Genomic DNA, 19,049 nt, shown 5'->3' on the forward strand with positions numbered 1-19,049 from the left:
GGAGTTAAGCTTCCATTGTTCTCCGCCTTAGGCAGATATATCAAGGTATCACGTTCTCCCGCCTCTTCTTCTTGCTCCAGCATTCTAGCACTACTATTGTGTTGCCTTTGACTAGGATTTCTTCTGAATATCATGACTTACTTCTCCCCATGGTCCTTATGTCTCTACTCCCAAGTCGGAAATCTGATATATCGCTACTCGGAGAAATAAATTCTTTCTATCGCTTCGCTTTTAGAGTCCAATGGCTTCCCCATTTCTATATTGGGCCACTCCTTCTAAAGTCGTCGGTCAATTGTTTCAGCTTGGCTAGGATATGAGTATCAATGTCATTGGGGACTGGTTTCATCATGTATCATCTCCTTTCACTTCTAGATTTATTGTTGTACAGTGCCCTTGGTCAAACACTATCTATATCTTCCCTCCGTAGTAATTGTACCCTTGACGACATGCTCCCATTTCGTTGCTCCAACTTGAAACTGATCCGGGAAAAGCCGTATTCTGCAAATGGGACCGGCAAAGATTGTGTTTTTCTGTCAGAAGTCTGCGGAAGTTTTTAGTGTTTCAAACAAGTCCCAGCCCCAACCTTACAACACATTCAACCCATGCAATTTTAACGACCAACCTTTCCACCATTTAACCTTATCTTACATCGCTTTACATGTGGCTTGTATTCTAGACAATTTGGTGTTCTTCTGGTTATTTAGGGAGAGCAAGGCTCTAACTAACACTTTCAACATTCTTCTACCCATGCCCCATAAATCCCGTCATGTCACACCCATAGAAAGAAACAGCCTACTTACAGCATCACTTTTACAGACTCATCATATGATATGACTCAATCGGAGGAAACACAAGGACTGGGTAGTTCGCTCTATCTTAAAGATGGATTTACAAGCTATCGATCCCACCGAGAGGATACCCCGGAACCGATGGAGCACCGAGCAGAAGCTTTTCCTCTGCTGTCTCTATAAATTCTTCCGTAGAGACAGAAGAGATTTCAAAGTAATCTTCAATCATGCATTTAGGCGCGAGCTGATCCAGTGTGGATTCACGGAAGGGGTTTCGACGGGTCCGTTGGAGGCCATGTGGTCCATGATGAAGAGGACTGATGATCCCATGTGGGGGCATGTACGCATGTCACCATTCCACGACCGTGGTCCCTGGTTCTCCATGATTGAGAGAATTAAAGAATGTGCGAAGGCATTGAACATTACCCTTATCGAGAAGGAAGCGGATGACATAGAGACCTCGAACTTCCAGCCCAGGCAGGAGAGCCCTCCTGCTGTCTTTGAGCCAGCAGATGTGAGTTCTTCTTGCGAAGAGAAAAATCGGTGCTAATTCTACTTTAGGACATGGATGAGGGCCCTGCCACAGCCTCCAACGCAAGAGCACTGGATACCTCCGCTATACGTAACCCTGTGGAAATTAGTAGACATCATTATACTGACTTGAGCCTTTGTACTGGCGGTTGGAAGAGATGTTTATGGTGCCATAAAGAAGGTGTTAAGCAGGTATGAAGCCAATAACATATGACAAAGATCTAAGGATATATGGCTGATTCATCTCACACTAACAGCAAGAAGTCGCGGCATGGATACCACCTATTCTTTATAGATGGTCAAATATCAATTCCCAAGGGGTCAATTCCACCAAAATGTTTCTTGCTGGGTTATTCACAGATGAGTTAGAGTATTTTGCGCCAGATGATATCGAGGCACATGAGTTCGAACAGCACATTGTGAACCACGTTAGTATAGCCAAGGTTCCAACACCATTCATCTCAACTTTTAGATCGATGCTTGCGCCAGTTCATAGGGCAATAAAACACAAAGAGGGAGCAATAGTGACCATGATAGACCCCCAAAAGCTCCCGACCCAAGTTTTCTCTGCTAAAGAGCTTCTCCGAAAGATTGGGCTGAGGATAGGAAGATATACTGGAGCTGGAGAGTTTTTTATTTGGGGGAAGATTTCTAGCTCTGCGATCATATCCTCGTGGAAAATCAGCTCGCTTCTTCAGATAACAAGTGAACATCCTCATATTGAGAGCATTCTACAGCTTGGCATCATTGGAGCCTATGACAAAGCTGGCCGGCCACTGCACCGAGCCCTAGAGATGGGTAAAGGCCAACTAGGCCACCAGTCTGGCTTGAGTATAGGAGAGCTCCTGGCACGACTCCAAGTACCCCCCCAATACTGTCATCTAATTGCGCAAGGAATTGTCTATTCGTGGCGTTTTAATAGGGAAGAAAGCTCCTGGGAAGACTTTATCGAGGGGGTGAACATTGGCTATTCATCTCAGGTTCATGATCTATGGGCGCCTCTTCCTGCCATCTCAGACGCAGACAACTCAGAGATGTTCCGGCACTCTTCAGATGACGACACTGTAACTGACGGGGGGTCATCGGATGATGATAATGATGATCAACATAACGACAACGATTTAAGTGCTGATACTTCCGAATCGCCCAAGAGAGCTGTGCTGCCAACAATAGAGCTTTTTGATAGTAGTATTAGAAGATGGATAGCTCAAGAAGAGCACACAAGAGAAGGAATCATGGCTGACGACACTGGTGATGAAATCGTTGAAAATGTTGAAGATATCTTCGCCACGAATGGCTTCCCAAACACCTTGTTCAACATCAATATGAATAAGAATAACAACGTTGAGGGTTCTACTTCAGAAAGTCCAGGACCGGAGTTGATCGAGACCAGTGCGTTACACCACGCAGTGAAGCAGGATCAGTTTGCGAGTGACAGAGCCCGAGTCAACCAGGTTCTGAAATGATATCGTACTCAACCAAATCGGATTATGTGTTTCCAATTGCTATTGTTTTGGCAGGAATGACGGACAACATGACTAGGCGTAACAAACCGCGAAGGGAGGAGAATGGAAACGAGGAAATAGCAAAGGTGGCGCAGGCTTACTGAGACTGTTTGTGGGTTGTACTGTATATCTACTGGGAATACCGAGGATATCTGAAACATGCTGCGTTTGGCTGCCGAAGAGCAGCTGGCGTTCTAATTCTCTAGTTTTAGAAACAAGAGAAAATAATCGAACCATCTAGGAAGAACGACAGAAGAGTGAAGGGCAAATTGAATGGGAAAAAGACCTAGATTTGCATCCTGAAAAAGCTCAATTCCCGAACTGTCATGCATGGTAGTCCCCGTTCCCGGCCGGCTATACGGTTGAAATTCTAGCATGGAGTATCAAAAAGCTTTTTTTCATTGGATATTTCCTTCACAAGGGTACCAGGGACATGAAATCGTGAAGTAATCCCAACCCGTTAAACTAATTCGCTTATATCCAGCCACGCCGCTGCCCTAGGTTGACCCTCTGGAATCGAACACCCCCTTCATCATCGACATGCTTAGAACTTGGAGAAAGCCTTGACGGCCTTACCGGTACGGGGCAGGACACGGAGGACGTTGAAGCGGACCTAAAAATTTTCATGTTAGAAGTGTTCAAATCGATAGTGATCATTCAAGAAATCCATCGGTAGGTCCACAGCGTAAGGCGGCCCAGTACAAAACAAAGGACGCAATGATCGCATATGGCGAGGCCAATAAGGTTCTTAGGACAATTAAGCACATACAGTCTTGGACAAGGGACGGCACTGGCCGACGGTGACCCAGTCACCCTCCTCAACACGGAAAGCGGGAGAGACGTGAGCAGCAAGGTTCTTGTGTCTCTTCTCGTAACGGTTGTACTTGGGGACGTAGTGGAGATATTCACGACGGATGACGATGGTACGGTGCATCTTAGTGGAGACAACACGGCCGGTCAGGATACGGCCACGGATGGAGACCATACCAGTGAAGGGGCACTTCTTGTCTGTTTGATATCAGCAATCTGTCCATCAAATTGATGGAGATTCAAGAACTGATTCCGGGGTTAGGAGATGAAGATAAAAAGACCAGCCAGATATTATCAGCTTTTTAATTGCGACAAGATTCTTCACCACCTTTGTTGTCAATATCCGTGTCGCAAATGCAATCCCGGACTCCTATGACATCGTGTGGTCTTTCATCTCCAAACCCCGGGAAATCGTCGTTCTTCATTGTAGATTTCGAAATTTTCACCGCAGGTCGTGCATACCGATGTAGGTGCCCTCAATAGCGTTCTTGGGGGTACGGAATCCAAGACCGACATCCTTGTACCATCTGCGGCCCTGGCCGACCTTCTTGCTCTTCGCCTTGGTCTTGGGGTTGACGAAGATATGAGGCTGCTTCTGGAACGCACGTTCCGACTGGACGGTCAACTCGGTCGCCATTGTTGCGAGAATTCAGTCCGACGAGGAAGCGAAGTCGAGCTGGGTGTAAGATTCGTCGCGGAGGGGTGTCGGGGCCTGCGTCGATGTTGAGGAAGATTTATTCGGGATGGCGGATAATTCAGTGTGGGAGTGTGCGATGGCGACGCTAAGCCTGTTGGGGGCTAGTCGGGCTCGACTAGCCCTAACACCCATCCTGAATTACATAAGAGTTGACTAACCGCGATAGCTTAAAGAGGTTTGTTTACATCGGCCGATCACATGAGCACCGCCCAGGGGATGCGCGACTTTTGTAGTAGTAGTTTGTTAGTGTGTATGGTTGATGGGGTCGCAACCATAGCTAAATTATGTCTATTGTTACAACGCTCTGAAGAAAAGAAATACCAAATCATTTTCGATCTAAAATCGCGATTCTTCGGTAACAAAATTCTTGTCTATGGTTCTCCATTTCTTGCTTCATGGCATCCAGAAGTGACTCCGCGGGGTCTGTTCGCCCGCGAGCTCGTCGCTCGATCGCCCATGTACCCCGATCAAGACTCACATCGGCTGTGGATAAGGAGAATACAACCACAGACATAAGCGCTGCTCATCAATTGAACCCTGGCCCCACGAAACTGGGTGGGAAAGATAAGAAGTCCCGCAGCAAGAGTTTGGGGCCTGGTGGTTTAGATGCGCTTCAGCACTCCAACGGCAACCGACGCAAGGTACTTTTCTTCCTCTCACAGCCCGACGATTTCTGCTGCGTTCACGAACTAAGTGATATGTCGTTACATTACAGTCTACCACAACTTTCCCCCTCAAGTCTATCCTCAAGCCCACTGTGCCTGTTTCGCCCGTCCGGAATATCCCCTCTTTCGAGGAAACGCGCAGACGGACACCGGCCCGAGGTTCACAGCATCATGAAGACAATGCAGGCGGGGCCAGCCAAGGAAAAGAAGGCATGTTGATAGATCTAGGCACCCCAGCACAACCGTCAGGGTCTGTAGATGAGTCCAATCCATTCGACAGCTTCAATGCTGCCTCGATACGTGACGAGATAGCCGCTGCTAGAGAGCGCGATGAAACTGACAGACGGGAACGGGAGCGGAAGGCTATCCTAGAACAGAGAGAAGCTCGCCGAAAGTCTATGGGTACGTCATTATATTTCCCAGCAGTTGACGTTGGACTAACCACTCCTCACTAAAGCAAATCGCCGAGTATCATTCGCTCCGGAGGCAACATTACACACATGGAACGTAGTGGAAATTCCCGACGACTCTACTTCATCATCTACCTCCAACTCTACCAGACGCGCATCTTCCCTAACCTCCGAGAACCAGGCTACACGTGCTACAGAGAAGACTGAACCTCCCTCGTCCCCGGATGCCGACGTAGAGTCGGACATAGCGTTTTCTCCAGTGGAGTATCCAGACCTCCAGCAGCTGGCCAACCGACCTGAGTATAGCAATTATGATGGAATGGGAGGCTCCCAGCAAATGTCTTCCAGCCCTTTCAGCGGAAGCTCGGCTGATGGCAGTGAAGATACTGGACTGCAAGGCGGAGCGAGAGATGATGATGACGAGGAGGAGAGGGAGGACGACGATGATTCTTCAACCTCCGGCTTTGATGGTGAAAGTACTGCGATGAGCTTAGATGACATGACTGCTCAATCTGTCGTGACAGCGCGATCTGAAGAATCGAATACCAGCTCTAGTGCTCGGCTAAATGAAGCTCTTCGACAAGCCGCTCGGGAAGCAAGAACAAGGAGCATTGATAATGATGAGGATGGTGAAATGTCAATGGAGATTGCTGATCAGGAGATTACTGGAGCTTTTCAACCTTGGATCAAGAAAGGACAGAGACAAAGCTTTGACTGGGAAGACATTAGTGCGCGACATGATCAAGAGAATGCCTACCAAACAGACCGACCTGCCCAAGATGTGGCAGTCTCTGATGCCGCAAGTGACAATGGAGACGAAGACATGAGTATGGAAGTGACAAATGCTATTGGCCGGATTATCTCTGAACCGGCAAGTCGCCGCCAAAGCACCATCCGTCGCAAGTCAAGAGGAGAGGAAACAAACTACGGTGAACAAACGATGGAACTCACAAATGTAATTGGAGGTATCGCACAGCCCGCTTCCCCTACGAAGTCTACGGGCGCCGACAGCAATGCCAACGGGGATGAGGAGATGACAATGGAGTTTACCTCTGTCGTTGGCGGACTCTTGGGCAAAGCCGCTCCCCAAGATGCAGATGAGGATGACTATAAGCATGCTGATTCTTCTGCTCAGGAAGACTTCGATGAGCAAAACTCCCCCGAATGGAACGGAGATGATGCGATGGGGGACGGAGAGGATATGGAAATAACTGGAGCTGTTGGTGGTATCCTTCCACCGAATGAGGAACAAGATGAGCCAGAAGATGATGATCAGGCTACGGGAATGGAAGTCACAACAGCGAAGGGCAGGATATTACCGTCGAAAGCAGGAGCTGGTGGCACCGGTGAGGATGAGGCAAATGGAGGGATGGAAGTGGGATCCGACGCTGGTGAGCCGGGTAGCTCGCCCTTCCAAGAAGAAGTTCGACGGTCTCCTGCGAAGTCACCGGTTTCTTTCCATGTTGCTACAGTTACCTCAGAGAGTGGTAGTCCTAGTTTGGCAAGTGTTAGATCTAGGCGTACAAGGCAGAGTCTGAGTCACGGATCACCAAGCATACCAACATCGACTACACCCAAGAAGTCTCCATACGGGAGCTCATTGACTCCGAAGCAATTAACGCCGCAGGTCAGTCGTCCTACAACACCGGGGAAAACCACGCCATCAAGCGCCAAGGGATTTGGTAGCGTGTCAACTAAGAAGCTTTTCCAACCTGTGCTGCAAGAGTCCTCAAACAAACGAAAGTCTCCTCGTAAGAGCCTCTTTGGAGGCAGCGTGACGGGAGAATCTGCCCCCCTCTTTGTTCTGCAACCCAAAGGCAGGAGGCGGTCTTCAGGACTTGGAATCGATAAAGAAGGACTTGGATCTCCGAAGGTAGCGGCTATGCTTGATAAGCGACGGTCCATTGGCGAGGGAAATGCCGAGTTCGTTCCTCAGCAACAACATCAACAAGGTGTGCGATTTGAAGATCCCGTGAAGCTACAAGAGGAGGTTGATCGCGAGCGCGAAGAGGAAGAGAACAGAGAAGATGGACATATCCCGCCTCTGCAAGCTAATGAGCGGGATGCGACTACGAACTTGCGAGATATGATCTCAAGCCTTACGCCAAAGAAGAACAAGGTCGCCGGCCGGAAAAGCCTACACGTCGGCGCAGCGCGGGGCTTGCTTGGGAAACGGCCGATGGAACTGGATCTACTCGACAACGAATCCGATAGTACACCAAAGCGTCTTAGAGTTCGTGAGGCTAGCCCAGTAAAGAATATCAGGCTTCCGGCACCGCCAACAAAGGACGAAACGGTTGGACGTCTGGGCCGTTCGCCTGCTCTTCAATCCATCGAAAGATCTCCGGCGAAGCTGAGCACTACACCTACTCAAGAACCTGTGTTGAGCTCCGCAGAGGATGAACCAAGTTCGTATAATGTCACGTCCACTTCTGAGTCAACCCAGGAGACGCCCGATCATCAGGAAAAATCAGGGCCGGATTTTGACCCAATCCACTTGCAGGAGTTCTTGAACATGACCAACATCCATTTCATGGAACTTACGACGACAAAACGCCGACACACAACCGCACCGGACAGTGCGACCAGAAGAAAAGCTAGACTCTCTAGCGAGCTTGAAAAGACCAGTGCTTCCAAGTTTGATGAGTGTGTTGCTGCTGGGTTCTGCACCGTGCCTATGCTTGAGCTTTATCAGCATGTAAGTTCTCATTAGGTCACTTCTGATATCTTGCTAATCAATTCTAGTCTTGCCGAGAACTGAAGTCGTATATCTCCGAAGGAAGACAAATTATCCGGTCGATAGAGACGGAGACATACGCCGACAACCCTCCATTATTCCGAGAATATATGACAGCCCCTCCCGATATTCGTCTCTTAATGGATAATCAATTTCGAAATGTAAAAACCCATGCCAGGCTACTCAGCAAGGCTACGTGGTATGAGTGGCGAATGAAGCTCCTCGAGGGTCTAAAAGATGGGCTCACTCGACACGTTGAAGAGATGAAAGGTGATGATGAGCTTCTTTCGAAGCATGAGACGCTCCTCAACGGCATTGTGCCCCCACTTGTTGAAAAACATACGTCACTTAAGGAACAGGCTACATCTTTGCAGCAGTTAGCAGATGAGATTGAAAGTTGTGACCAGGATGAACTGCGTGAGGCGCGCGAGAAACTGTCTAGCGTCGAGGCGGATATCGCATCGAAGAAAAAGCTCCTAGAAGAGCTACAGGCTGAAGCCCAAGACAAGACGAATACTATCGAGGCTGGAGCGGAGCTTAAAGCGGAATACATGGCGCAAATCGAGGAAGCAGAAAGGGTCAAGGAAGAATGCCGAGGCTGGAGTGCTACGGAAATTAGTGAGCTAAAGGGTGAGTTTCTTAACCGGATATGGCGAAAGCCTGAGCTAATTTTCATAAGAATCCGTCCATAAGATCGAACGTCAGACGGGATGGTCTATAGTCTCGGCGACCTCTCCTTCAGCTTCAGCCGCCGGCCCGCTGGTCACGATGTCCTATCGCAACCAGCTCCAACTGGCGTTCTATCCTAGGGCATTCTCTATTAAAAATGGCGGCTATCAACCACCTGCTACTGACGAGAAAATAACTATCGAGTTGAGATACAGTCCTCAAAGCAAGACGAAGTTGGCGGTCCAGTCCTCTCAGCTGTCGCCAATAGGATCATTAGTCCTGAAGTCCCTCCAAAACGAGCTCGCAACTCTACCGCAATCTAAAACAGCTCCAAAGCAGATGCTGCTTTTTGTAGCACAGGCATGGGATCTTGTGCTTAACCTTGAAGAGGAGGCCCGCATGCTCAAATTCTACGGTGCTACTAAACTCCAACTCTCTGGAATTGATGACAAGCCTTCCCTCCGCGCGAGATGCACTCTGCTCGAACTTTCAACTGGAAAGACGTCGTCAACGGCGAAGAATACAGGAGCGAGAAGAGTTGATATTGACTTTGCTGTCAAGACGAGTGTGCAGAAGAAAGGGAATACTGATGAAGTCGGTGTCATGACCTTCGAGACCGATGTGGTTGCCAGCAAAGTCTACGGTTTTGGAACCAAGAATGACACTGGCATGTCTGAGAATGACATGCGGAAACTTCTTCGCAAGGAGCTCGGAGGGGACTCCGGGGCCCAGCTTGGAAATGGTATCTGGAGCAAGGCAGTTCAAACGCTCACTGGGACAGTGTTTTGATCATAAGCGATTGGGAATGGCGTCTTGACAGCGAGTGAGACTTTGCCTTATCTTTTTCACGCGCAACTGGGTGGGGTAGCGGTGTTTGGGCCTGGGAGTTAACCATGGGTTCTGGATTTATATCATGGGCGGGTACGGGTTTATACAAAGGAATCTGATATGTGGATAACATCTACAAAGTACATGGAAATCAATACGAGACTCCAATCTTGAGCATAACAGAGCTCTCTATCCCAACCTAATCATATCAAAAAAGAAAAAAAAAGGAAAAAAAGCCACACATAGTAGATATTCATTAATAATACATCAACCCCTCCCCTTAAACCTATCACCATCAAACTCGCTTCTCCGTATCCCCCCTCCTCCAGCATACCGGCTCCAAAGGTGGCTCCCCCGCCGCCTCCCGTCTCTCATTCTCCTTCACCCAAGCCTCCGCATGATCCCGTCTCGCATCCAGATCCTCGCACATCTGATCCGATACAACGGCCAACACCTTCCCGTCCATGTCTTTCTGGTACCAGCCGCCGGCGGAGTCGACTGTGTCGTCGAAGATTGTCTCGGGGTTTGCGAACGCAGCCTTTTTAACGTCTTCCCCCGTGTCTAGGCGCGGGATGGAGGGGGAGAGCGTTGGTGGGTATCGGGTGTATGTGTAGGTTTTGGCCGCGTTGGCGGGTAGGGTGGTCATCTTTTTTGTTTTTCTTTTCTTTTTCTTTATTATTATCTAGATGGGGAAGTTTGTTGGTTGTGTTGGTTGTGTTGGTTGTGAGGATATGTAGTTTGTGAGTAGTATATTATCTTGGTGGCAGTGAGGTTCGTACCGTGGTTGGTTTTGGCTGAGTGATACGTGAAGAGAGATTGGAGAAGGTCTGAGATCAGATGAGATGCGATGAATGTTTTTAGGATACACAAGAACATGTGACGCATTTTTATTTACACAATAGAAAGGCTCCGGTAAACACCTACGTCACGTCATATTAAATCCCTCTTTTTTAGTGCTTACTCTTTGATTTAGACCGGAAGATCTTTTTCTTTTCATTATTGATACTCATAAAGGTGTTTATTTGAGGAGTATAGGCTGATGAAATTGTTTTCTGCGTCGCATACATACAATGGGTATTGAGAACATGAGAGTGGGATTAGTGATCGTCAGTTCATTAGGATATAGGCAGATGCTCATATCCATCATATTTGTCATTCATGGACCGGGTCCATACTTCGATACCAGAGCAAAGGCTTATTAGCAAAAATAAGAAAGTAGTCACTGAAGCCATATATAGAGTCATCGAGATAGAAGAGTCCCCCAACTACCCTGCTGGCTGATCAACTAGAAAAGATTCATGAAACCTCTGGTCATCCATGTTGGGTAACTCTCTGTGCTTTCAGGCATGTTTGGGTCCTCGCAACCAAAGTCCATGTTCATGTTCGTTGCGGCCGAAGACATTGGCGGCGCTACCATCGCGGCCATTGTTGACACGGTATCGGTACCCCCTTGATCAAAGAATTGTGGACCAAAAAGGCTCAGGAATTGACTGCTAAATTCCCAGTCCGCGGTCAGCGGGATCTGCCAGGCCTCCGGTTGCTGTAGATTGTCGGCCCTGGACATCAGAAGTGTGTTATCCATTGCGGAAAGGTGGTCTTGCGGGATGGGTGCATTGGTGCTCTCGTGTGACTGACTCGCGGAGAACTCTCCTTGGAAGAAATTGCTGGCAGTGGTTGGGACCGTAGACGGGATGTCTTCTGGGGTATCACTAGGGCTCCCAGGGACAACATAGCCCGACGAGTTGATGCGTGGGAGGCCTTCGAGTTGGGGAATGTCGATGTTTCCGGTAGAAGATGGATGGGATGCTTGCTCGTTGGACGAGGGACACCTCTCCTTGGGGTCTGCCGGGGTTGCAGATGATGACCCAGGCTGAGGATATTTATCGCTTGTTTTGTGCGCCTTCTGTTCTCGCTCAACAACGGTCCGGGCTACTCGCTCGAAGTTGGCGCACATCTTGGTCATGAACTTGACGTAGTTACAGGGCCCGTCGCCCGGTATGAGCGTTGTAAAGAATGTCGCTGCCATGCTGAGATGATGTAAATCTTCTCTGGCGTGGGGGTGTTGACTATCGCGAAGGACATAAGTGAATAATATTGTAACTGCCAGAAAAATGTAATACAAGAGAGACCTACGCTGGCGTTAGCGGGAGGTGGGGGATTTGAAGCTATCCAGTTGACTCACCAAATCCAGGCTATGTCCCCCCACGGAAGGTTATTCACTAGCTTTAGCGTTTCTCGGGCAGCTTGAACGCAAATTGAACTGGCGGTAGATGATTCGTTGAGAATGGTTTTGCGATCAACGTCCCACTTGACCCCAACCGGAGAATGGCGCACATAGGCAAAATGAATGGTCAATGGCAAACGGTGGATCATAATCATAGAATTGTAATAGCCAAACTGCAAGCCAGCGGTAGCAAATCCTATGAGGAAGTCTTCACCCGCTCCTCTTGGTTTCATTCGCTGAGTGAAAGGACTTGCATTATGCCATTCTTCAAGTTCATCCCGTAGCTCCCGGACAATTTTGTAGATTTCTTTCGGGGAATTCTTGTGTAGAGCCTTGGCAGCATAGAGCCTACTGTATATCCGGCTCTTTATGAGAGTCAAGTGGCAAAGCTGGCGGAAAAACGAAGCATTATCGTTCATTGTAAATTCATTCTCAGTATCCACCTCGGGAAACCCAATGTCAAAATCGTCGGGATGTTGGGCTGGGGAACTCCCAGTCCGGATGCAGGCGCTATAGCAGGTACGAGTTAGGTTGGGGCGATATAACGGAGATATCATGCATAGATTGGACGTTACCTCTGGTCAAGGATATAGGCAGTCCAGAAGACTCTTTTCCTCTGTTCTTGCTCAGACTGGGAAAGATGGGACCTTGGCACGTCACGATGGAGTCCCATTCGTTGACAAGACCGTATGGCTGCGGTTATAATAGGTGACGCCGACTGAGTACCAGAATTTCCTCGAAGAAATAGTGCCATACCAAGGAGGGCCTGCACGCTCAGGATATCTGTTCTCCGCAATGTGAGCTCTGCGAAGACCGACATAGCATTCTTGTAATAGAGCCATGCTTTCTCTCTGTCTTTTTCTGACTTTTGGCTGTTGGAGAATCTATACTCGTAAGCCAAAGAGAGGATAATATTGATGCTTGCCCAGCGGGCAGCATCATCACAAGTCTGCTGCGTATATTGCCATTCGACCAATTGCATAAATGTCGCCTCATGGTATAATGGGAATAATCGGTTCACTGTGCGAAAATAATCGTTCAATAAGGAGAAAACTTCTGCTCTCGGAGGTAAGGGCTTGAAGACCGTAGATGAAAATACGTCATGGAACACATCTGGCCGCCAATGGTCCCATGGGCTATCCTGGGCCTTGTCCTCAAGTAGTAGGTTGAGGCATCCGGAGTCCCCTGTTTTGCTCTTGATCCACTCAATTCCATCTCGAGATAATATGGATAGACAGGAAGATCGTCCTAGCATCTGGTTAGTTAATGGGTACTCCCGAAAAAGAAGAAGGGGGAGGAGGTCAACGTTGTCTGACGTACCATAGTATCGAGAGTCTTCTCTAGGGTCATATCGGAAAAGGGGAGGCTGCTGTAGACTACTCTCCCAAGGTGCCGTCTGGCTACGTCCGCTAGACTTGTTTGAGCGACCACAATCAGACATTACGCCCGACTCTTCGTTTGGGCCCTGGCATGTGTCTCTTGACGTTAAGATCCTGGAGCCACGGCCCTTAGAATGATAACACTCGTCTTGCCCATGGTCGAAGTCACTCTCATCCTCAGAATGGCCATTTCTATCTTCCCCACTAGATTCGTGTTGACTAGTAGTATCTTCGGTGTCTAGAAGACCTGCAGCTCGGAGTAAGGATTCTGTCTTCTTCAAGCGTTCTTCTAGGGATTTCACGTAGTTTGTTCTAAAAGGGACCATTCAGCAAACGCTATGTCCTTGAAAATCGCGGGTAAAAGTTGCAGTGATATACCGGTACCTTTTCAAGTTCTCTCGCTTCTCTTTCCTCGTGGTGAATTTGCATGTTATGCTACGACGCATACATTGAATACAGGCGGTGTTGGAGCCTTCAATTTCGCATTTGACTTTCTTCTTATAACACATCTCACACGCCTGTTCAGACGAGCTTAACTAACGCATCTTGTCCCGGAGGTAAAGACATGATTCTTACCAGTGGGTTGCGCCTCCGATGTGCATGACCATGGCCGCTGTTGAATCGCGTACCTTGTCGGACACCAGAAGAGCTGTTCAGCTCTCCCCAAGGTGTGGCATCACGCACCGGGTTCTGCATTGTTCCTTCTACTATAGGCGTAAGTAGACCGGGCCCGTGCCCCGGGGTCAATATGTCATCTGTATGTTTGATAACCCACGGGGGTGGATTTGTCCACCGGACTGACCCAATGTTCCGTTAGGGTTATAGGTAAGAGTTTCAGAAAATGAGGAACGGATAGATATAAAAATAGAAATGAGTAAAGAAGGGAGAAAGAGTTGGATGAGAGGGGAAGCGGGCGAATGACAGAGCCACACGGTTCAAATCTTAAACAGACGGCCCCATTTGGTTGTTCTGTTGGTCTTTGTTAGTTTAGTGTTGCCGCTTATCCGTGATGAGGATAACAGCCAGATAAACTAGTATACAGAGAGAGAGAGAGATATATATATATATATTTGTACAGTGCAAAGAAATCATAATATAATAATTATGGACAAGAATGAAAACAAGAAAGAAGTGAAAAGAAAAGAAATTTTCACAGCCTTGTTTTCTTCTGTCGGGTCCGGGAAGAATTGCCATTATTAATGTTCAACTTGAACTTTTCTGCTTTCCTCAATTTATGTCTCGGGAATCGGGGCCTAGGTCATCCGATCCCGGTCCCACCGTCCAGAACGTCTTCTTTTCTCGAACTCATATGACCCTATTGTACATACTGTATCCCTTCCAGTTTGTATCCCAGTTATTCCTCATCCCCTACGTAGGACAGGTGCTCTGTGTATGTACATGCCTACTACAAGTAATCACCCCAAGCGCCCACTGGGGTTAGATTATCCTTGCTTCTCTGGGTCGATACGGAATGGCCATTAACATCGGAGGAGCCTTGTGCTTCTCGGTGCCGGTGTTTGTGTTTGCTTTCTTCTCTCTGACCTCGACAGTCGACAAGGAGACGATGAACTGGTGTGCGGTTATGGGCTCATTGCCATCCTATATTACATCTTCCGCTGCCGTCATGTCTATGTTCCTCCTGTTGCTTCGGCGAAGCGTGAAATGGGAGAGGGCTAGATATTATTTTGTCCTTCGCTGTAAACACTCAATTATAACCAACAAACAGATAGAAGAAATTCTTTTTCCGAATACTGATTTACCCTCCTGGAAATCCATATCTTCGTATGTTTTTGTTTTTTGACGCACAAATTTTCTAAACTCCCGCCCCCCTCCATCGTACCTTCTTCGGATTCCATCAGATCGATGGTCTTAGCTTCATGAACAGTAGCCCTTCTGTGTCGATTCAAGCTAACAAGAGACACTTCGCCCTTTGTTCGATTTTAGGGTCAAGATCAAAAGCCACCATCGTATGCATATAGTCACCGACCATATCCATGATTTGATCGGCTAGTATGCTGTAGGGTCCTTCTTCCAACTCCTATACCGAATTACTTTGACCCAGGATCGATCCAGTAGAAGCTTTCGATATGAATACATTAGGGTTGTCTCCAGCCTCAACTCAGTGGCAACCAGAGTGTTGCCCTTGTAAAGTTCTCTCGTTAATAGCAATATGCTCAACGTTTCACGAGTGATAACTCGTGCTGGAAGTTGGCTGTTTAGTTGAGGGCTTGTGAGCGAGAGACCGCCATTACGAGTCAGAAAGGCAGTGATAACGAGACGACTGGAGGTGGCGTAGTATCTTGGAATCAAGCCCCTGTTTGCGACTCTGTCCTCAAAGCAGCGACCCCCATAACGATACATTGGCCCCTATATATCTGAGAAGATAGCCGGAGCCCTATAACCGGATTGCGCCTGCGATACGATGGAGAACCACAGGCTTTATTGGCCCTCAACCTCAACGACACCTTGTGTGACAACTAAATGATTTTTGTAAGAACCTGTGATCTGTTCCTCGTGTTTCATTGATTAGATTCAATTGCGTGTTAGTCAATGTGGTGAATACTTTTAGACTGCTTAAGGATCATCGATCTTTCGTGGAAGCTACTAAGCATGCAATGGCTCGAAATTAGGCTGTTGAAGGGAGCAAAAAAACGTGACAAGTACTTACAATGGTGAGTGTCCAAGGGATAAATGACAGGTCAGGTAGATTGCGCACGAGTACACCTGGGGAACATTTGGTGGCTGCAGAGCTACAGCCTCGTCTTTTAGGAGAAGATCTGTCCTCCTCCCAGACCAGGATAAAAAAAAGACCTGACTAATATTATATATATGACATTGCATCAATCCAAATCGATGAAGCTTTCTTGTTTGTTCAAACACGGTAATAGATGCCCAGTGGATGCATTTCGACCCCAAGCTGTTAGTGCCATTATCAATTGGAGATTGCTGATAAAGTCTGGTAAAATGAAGAACATCGGAGAGGCGCAGCTTCTCCTTAACCGGAAGGAATATGGAGGGATCCGGTGATCGTTCCTGGTACCGTTTGAGGGCCACCACGGCCATATGTCTGACTATTGAAGATAGTGGTGTAAAAGTTCTCAGGCGTCTCTCATCAGCCTGATGGGAAAGGAAGACTCGTGCTGCCTGGAATTCCAGGCTGCCTCTCACGCAATGTAGCAAAAGTCCAGATCACGCCATTTTCTGCTTGTTGTCGAAAGATGGTGAATGACTGACGAAGTATACCTTCTGACATCGGATGGATCGAGGCGCATGGAACTAACTCGGTTCTACAGGCCATTTCTAGCCTGAGTAGTTATTAAATGGTTCTGTGATTCAGTCACGCTACAGAACCATGAGGCCCAAATGAATTATTCTACGACTGCGACCATGCATTAGCCTGAAAGCTATGAGGCTGGAGAGTATTGGCCTATGCCCAGACCGCATGGATATGCCCCGCTAACTAGGATATTGCTCAGGCTTTAACCCTAGGTACCCGCACACGCTATAATTACCAATTGGCCCCCAATCGATGCGAGTATGTGCGATTCGAATATCAAATGTCTCCCAAACGAACTGGATGCGCAATATATATCATTAGATCAGGGTCAAAAGCATCAATCGCCGCTTTTGACCTCGGATTCCTTCAGCATGGTACGGTGGACAACATGGATCGGTAGATTGGAGCTTTATAAGCAGATAAATGTCTCATACGCATGATAGGGAGGCTTGTAATTAGAAAGGGCTGTTCAATGTTGGTAGACTACGGATCTTACTGGATGGATCCTGTACTGTACTAAATACAGAGATCTTCTGTTCAAATCGCCACAACACGAAGCCATGGGGGAATCTACCATTGGAGGGTCCAGCTTTGGGTCAAAACTGCACCGGAATGATTAGTAGTGAACTTAACAGACTAGATGTATGGGTGGACTTGTCGGTAATATATCATTGAAATTGACACACGAGGAAAGAGAGAAAAAATTTTGGAAAAACAAAAAGATTAAGAATAAAATAAAATTAAATTAAAGATAAAAAAGGCGCCCCCCCTTGGGATATTGCAATTCCATAAATGTTGTGGTTCCTGGTGTGACGGCGTGAACATCTCAAGATATGTAGTGCATGATGGATACCGACTCTTAATAGTATCTAGAGGTCAGTAGGTCAATCCAACGGCCAAATTGTTTCCACGCTCTTGCTTTCCCTGTCTGAGGTCATGTTACGTATAGGTAAGACCACGTTGATGTTGACGATCTCTTCGGAGAAAAAAAGTACCACGGAACAGGACAAGGGGGAGGACAGTTACTTCCCGCCGTGGAGCGCGGGGAAAGACACCAGCAAAGGACACAGGAATAGTAATACTAATAGGGTTCAGAACTCAGGAGGTTGAGAATCGCCAAGCTTTGGCCTTCTTGCCTTGTAAGGTCATAAAACTTGGACCGCGTCATTTAAGAACGCGTAAGTGATTTGGCCCAAGGAGTTGGTATGAAACCGTCTTCTCTTCGGACTGGGAAAGCCTGGAACAGAGGTTGTTTCCCCCCAAAGTGGAGTCTCAGTATGAACTAAGGGAGAGGAGAGATTGAAAGGGGGAGATGGATATGGAGATATTACTGGCACTCGGACTTAATTTACTTTACCGTAATGGATGAGCATTACTCCATAGGGGAGTTACCAAGCAAGTAAGTACCCTTCCAGTACATTAGAAGTACTCAGCAACCCATACCTCACCCATTCAGAGAAACGCTGTCAGTACTTGAGTACACTAAGGGATGGCAAGTAGCGGAACGGTAGAACTTACGTAGGACCGCGTACTAATAGATAAGTAGCATGTGGATGTATGTACTGTAATTTTCCTCCCCTTCCCGTCCCCTATTGACGAGCGGAGAACAACCTAAGGAAAATCCACCTGCTTGATCATGGTATTCCATTAATCGGACCGAATATCATGTTCTACTGTATTTCTGTCTTTTTATATATACTACCCGACTCCCCTACTTTTCCCTTTTACTTCCCTCCCTTTTGATTGACCTTCCCCCTTCCCCGTACCGATTCCCGCCGTTCCGCTGAGAAAGCGGTAAGATTACCATACAGTTTGTTCCGAGGCTGTTGACTGGCGAACCAGAGCGTGCGATCACGACATTTCTCCATTCTATCATATCATCCACTAGCTTGGACGGGCGTGAGACGATCAGCTCTGTTGCGTCGTTCCAATTGCTCGCTGCAACTACAGCTGCTACTTGCCCCCCTCGGCGCTCACATTCATTCAATCTTTCCATGTCTTTGCGCCGGTGATATTGGTCCTTTCTGGTGTGGTTCTTTCCCTCCTTCTGAGACCCCCTCCCGAAACCCCCAACCGGCTTCTACCATAGTCTCCATTTGTACGAGGTTTATTACCGAGTTTGTTCTTCTCGCCGCGGCCGTCACTGTTATTACTACTACTACTACTACTATTGTTGTTATAATCTTATATCCTCACTCGTGCTCTTGCGTACGTGGCTGACCCTCCGCGCTATGCGATTTGCAATGCAGTGATCGCAGAACAGATATCTTTGCGACAAGTCATACAATCCTGGTTCTGGAAAAAAAAATTCGTGCATTCTTGGACCAATTCCGAGCTTTCCCCTCTTCAAGCCAATCTGGGGTTTGGCTTTCTGGTCTGGGTTAAGCTTGTTCTGGCGCCATCGACCACTTGTTTGGTTCCTTCTCTCAAGGCCCCTCATAATAAATAAATTAGGTGGGCGCAAGAGGTAATTCAGAAAAGAAAAAAGAAAAAGGAAAAAAGAAAAAGGAAAAACGAAAGATTACAAGA

At 47.6% G+C, this 19,049-nt stretch overlaps 7 protein-coding genes across 7 annotated transcripts; 4 read left to right on the forward strand and 3 right to left on the reverse strand.

The window, feature by feature from the left end:
• Positions 1 to 130: 130 nt before the first annotated feature.
• Positions 131 to 575, forward strand: BDW43DRAFT_294985 (uncharacterized protein). The gene has a single exon (XM_032044005.1). The coding sequence runs from the start codon at positions 324 to 326 to the stop codon at positions 555 to 557; it is 234 nt and encodes a 77-aa protein (XP_031893925.1). The 5' UTR covers positions 131 to 323; the 3' UTR covers positions 558 to 575.
• A 302-nt stretch (positions 576 to 877) lies between these two features.
• BDW43DRAFT_317980 (uncharacterized protein) lies at positions 878 to 2,785 on the forward strand (the record flags this gene model as incomplete). The annotated part of the gene is made up of 3 exons (XM_032048621.1): positions 878 to 1,302; positions 1,350 to 1,511; positions 1,577 to 2,785. Exons 1-3 carry the CDS (start codon positions 883 to 885, stop codon positions 2,783 to 2,785), a joined length of 1,791 nt encoding a protein of 596 aa, XP_031893926.1. The 5' UTR covers positions 878 to 882.
• Positions 2,786 to 2,971: 186 nt separating this feature from the next.
• On the reverse strand, positions 2,972 to 4,383 carry BDW43DRAFT_294990 (40S ribosomal protein uS17). Its single transcript, XM_032044006.1, has 3 exons — positions 4,097 to 4,383; positions 3,594 to 3,832; positions 2,972 to 3,437 (listed from the first exon to the last, which is right to left on the reverse strand). Exons 1-3 carry the CDS (start codon positions 4,269 to 4,271, stop codon positions 3,369 to 3,371), a joined length of 483 nt encoding a protein of 160 aa, XP_031893927.1. The 5' UTR covers positions 4,272 to 4,383; the 3' UTR covers positions 2,972 to 3,368.
• A 343-nt stretch (positions 4,384 to 4,726) lies between these two features.
• Positions 4,727 to 9,601, forward strand: BDW43DRAFT_317168 (kinetochore-microtubule binding complex subunit SPC105; the record flags this gene model as incomplete). The annotated part of the gene is made up of 5 exons (XM_032048474.1): positions 4,727 to 4,972; positions 5,047 to 5,398; positions 5,454 to 8,104; positions 8,152 to 8,773; positions 8,823 to 9,601. The coding sequence occupies 5 exons, from the start codon at positions 4,727 to 4,729 to the stop codon at positions 9,599 to 9,601; spliced, it is 4,650 nt and encodes a 1,549-aa protein (XP_031893928.1).
• A 167-nt stretch (positions 9,602 to 9,768) lies between these two features.
• Positions 9,769 to 10,860, reverse strand: BDW43DRAFT_21546 (uncharacterized protein). The gene has a single exon (XM_032039320.1). It carries the CDS (start codon positions 10,284 to 10,286, stop codon positions 9,936 to 9,938), a length of 351 nt encoding a protein of 116 aa, XP_031893929.1. The 5' UTR covers positions 10,287 to 10,860; the 3' UTR covers positions 9,769 to 9,935.
• Positions 10,861 to 10,925: 65 nt separating this feature from the next.
• BDW43DRAFT_304891 (transcription factor domain-containing protein) lies at positions 10,926 to 13,939 on the reverse strand (the record flags this gene model as incomplete). The annotated part of the gene is made up of 6 exons (XM_032045692.1): positions 10,926 to 11,769; positions 11,823 to 12,374; positions 12,440 to 13,112; positions 13,185 to 13,532; positions 13,683 to 13,779; positions 13,820 to 13,939. The coding sequence occupies 6 exons, from the start codon at positions 13,937 to 13,939 to the stop codon at positions 10,926 to 10,928; spliced, it is 2,634 nt and encodes an 877-aa protein (XP_031893930.1).
• Positions 13,940 to 14,426: 487 nt separating this feature from the next.
• On the forward strand, positions 14,427 to 14,847 carry BDW43DRAFT_295000 (uncharacterized protein). Its single transcript, XM_032044007.1, has one exon. The coding sequence runs from the start codon at positions 14,478 to 14,480 to the stop codon at positions 14,682 to 14,684; it is 207 nt and encodes a 68-aa protein (XP_031893931.1). The 5' UTR covers positions 14,427 to 14,477; the 3' UTR covers positions 14,685 to 14,847.
• Positions 14,848 to 19,049: the final 4,202 nt, after the last annotated feature.

The sequence above is a fragment of the Aspergillus alliaceus genome (assembly GCF_009176365.1).
Source record: "Aspergillus alliaceus strain CBS 536.65 unplaced genomic scaffold BDW43scaffold_101, whole genome shotgun sequence".
Taxonomy (NCBI): domain Eukaryota; kingdom Fungi; phylum Ascomycota; class Eurotiomycetes; order Eurotiales; family Aspergillaceae; genus Aspergillus; species Aspergillus alliaceus.

Excerpts from the sequence above, each read along its gene's own strand:
- BDW43DRAFT_294990 (XM_032044006.1), bottom strand. The coding sequence starts at position 4,271 with ATGGCGACCGAGTTGACCGTCCAGTCGGAACGTGCGTTCCAGAAGCAG. Across the intron at positions 3,833-4,096 it reads TATTGAGGGCACCTACATCG|ACAAGAAGTGCCCCTTCACT; the intron begins GTATGCACGACC and ends GATATCAAACAG. Across the intron at positions 3,438-3,593 it reads GCCGTCCCTTGTCCAAGACT|GTCCGCTTCAACGTCCTCCG; the intron begins GTATGTGCTTAA and ends GAAAATTTTTAG.
- BDW43DRAFT_295000 (XM_032044007.1), top strand. The coding sequence starts at position 14,478 with ATGTCTCGGGAATCGGGGCCTAGGTCATCCGATCCCGGTCCCACCGTC.
- BDW43DRAFT_21546 (XM_032039320.1), bottom strand. The coding sequence starts at position 10,286 with ATGACCACCCTACCCGCCAACGCGGCCAAAACCTACACATACACCCGA.
- BDW43DRAFT_294985 (XM_032044005.1), top strand. The coding sequence starts at position 324 with ATGTCATTGGGGACTGGTTTCATCATGTATCATCTCCTTTCACTTCTA.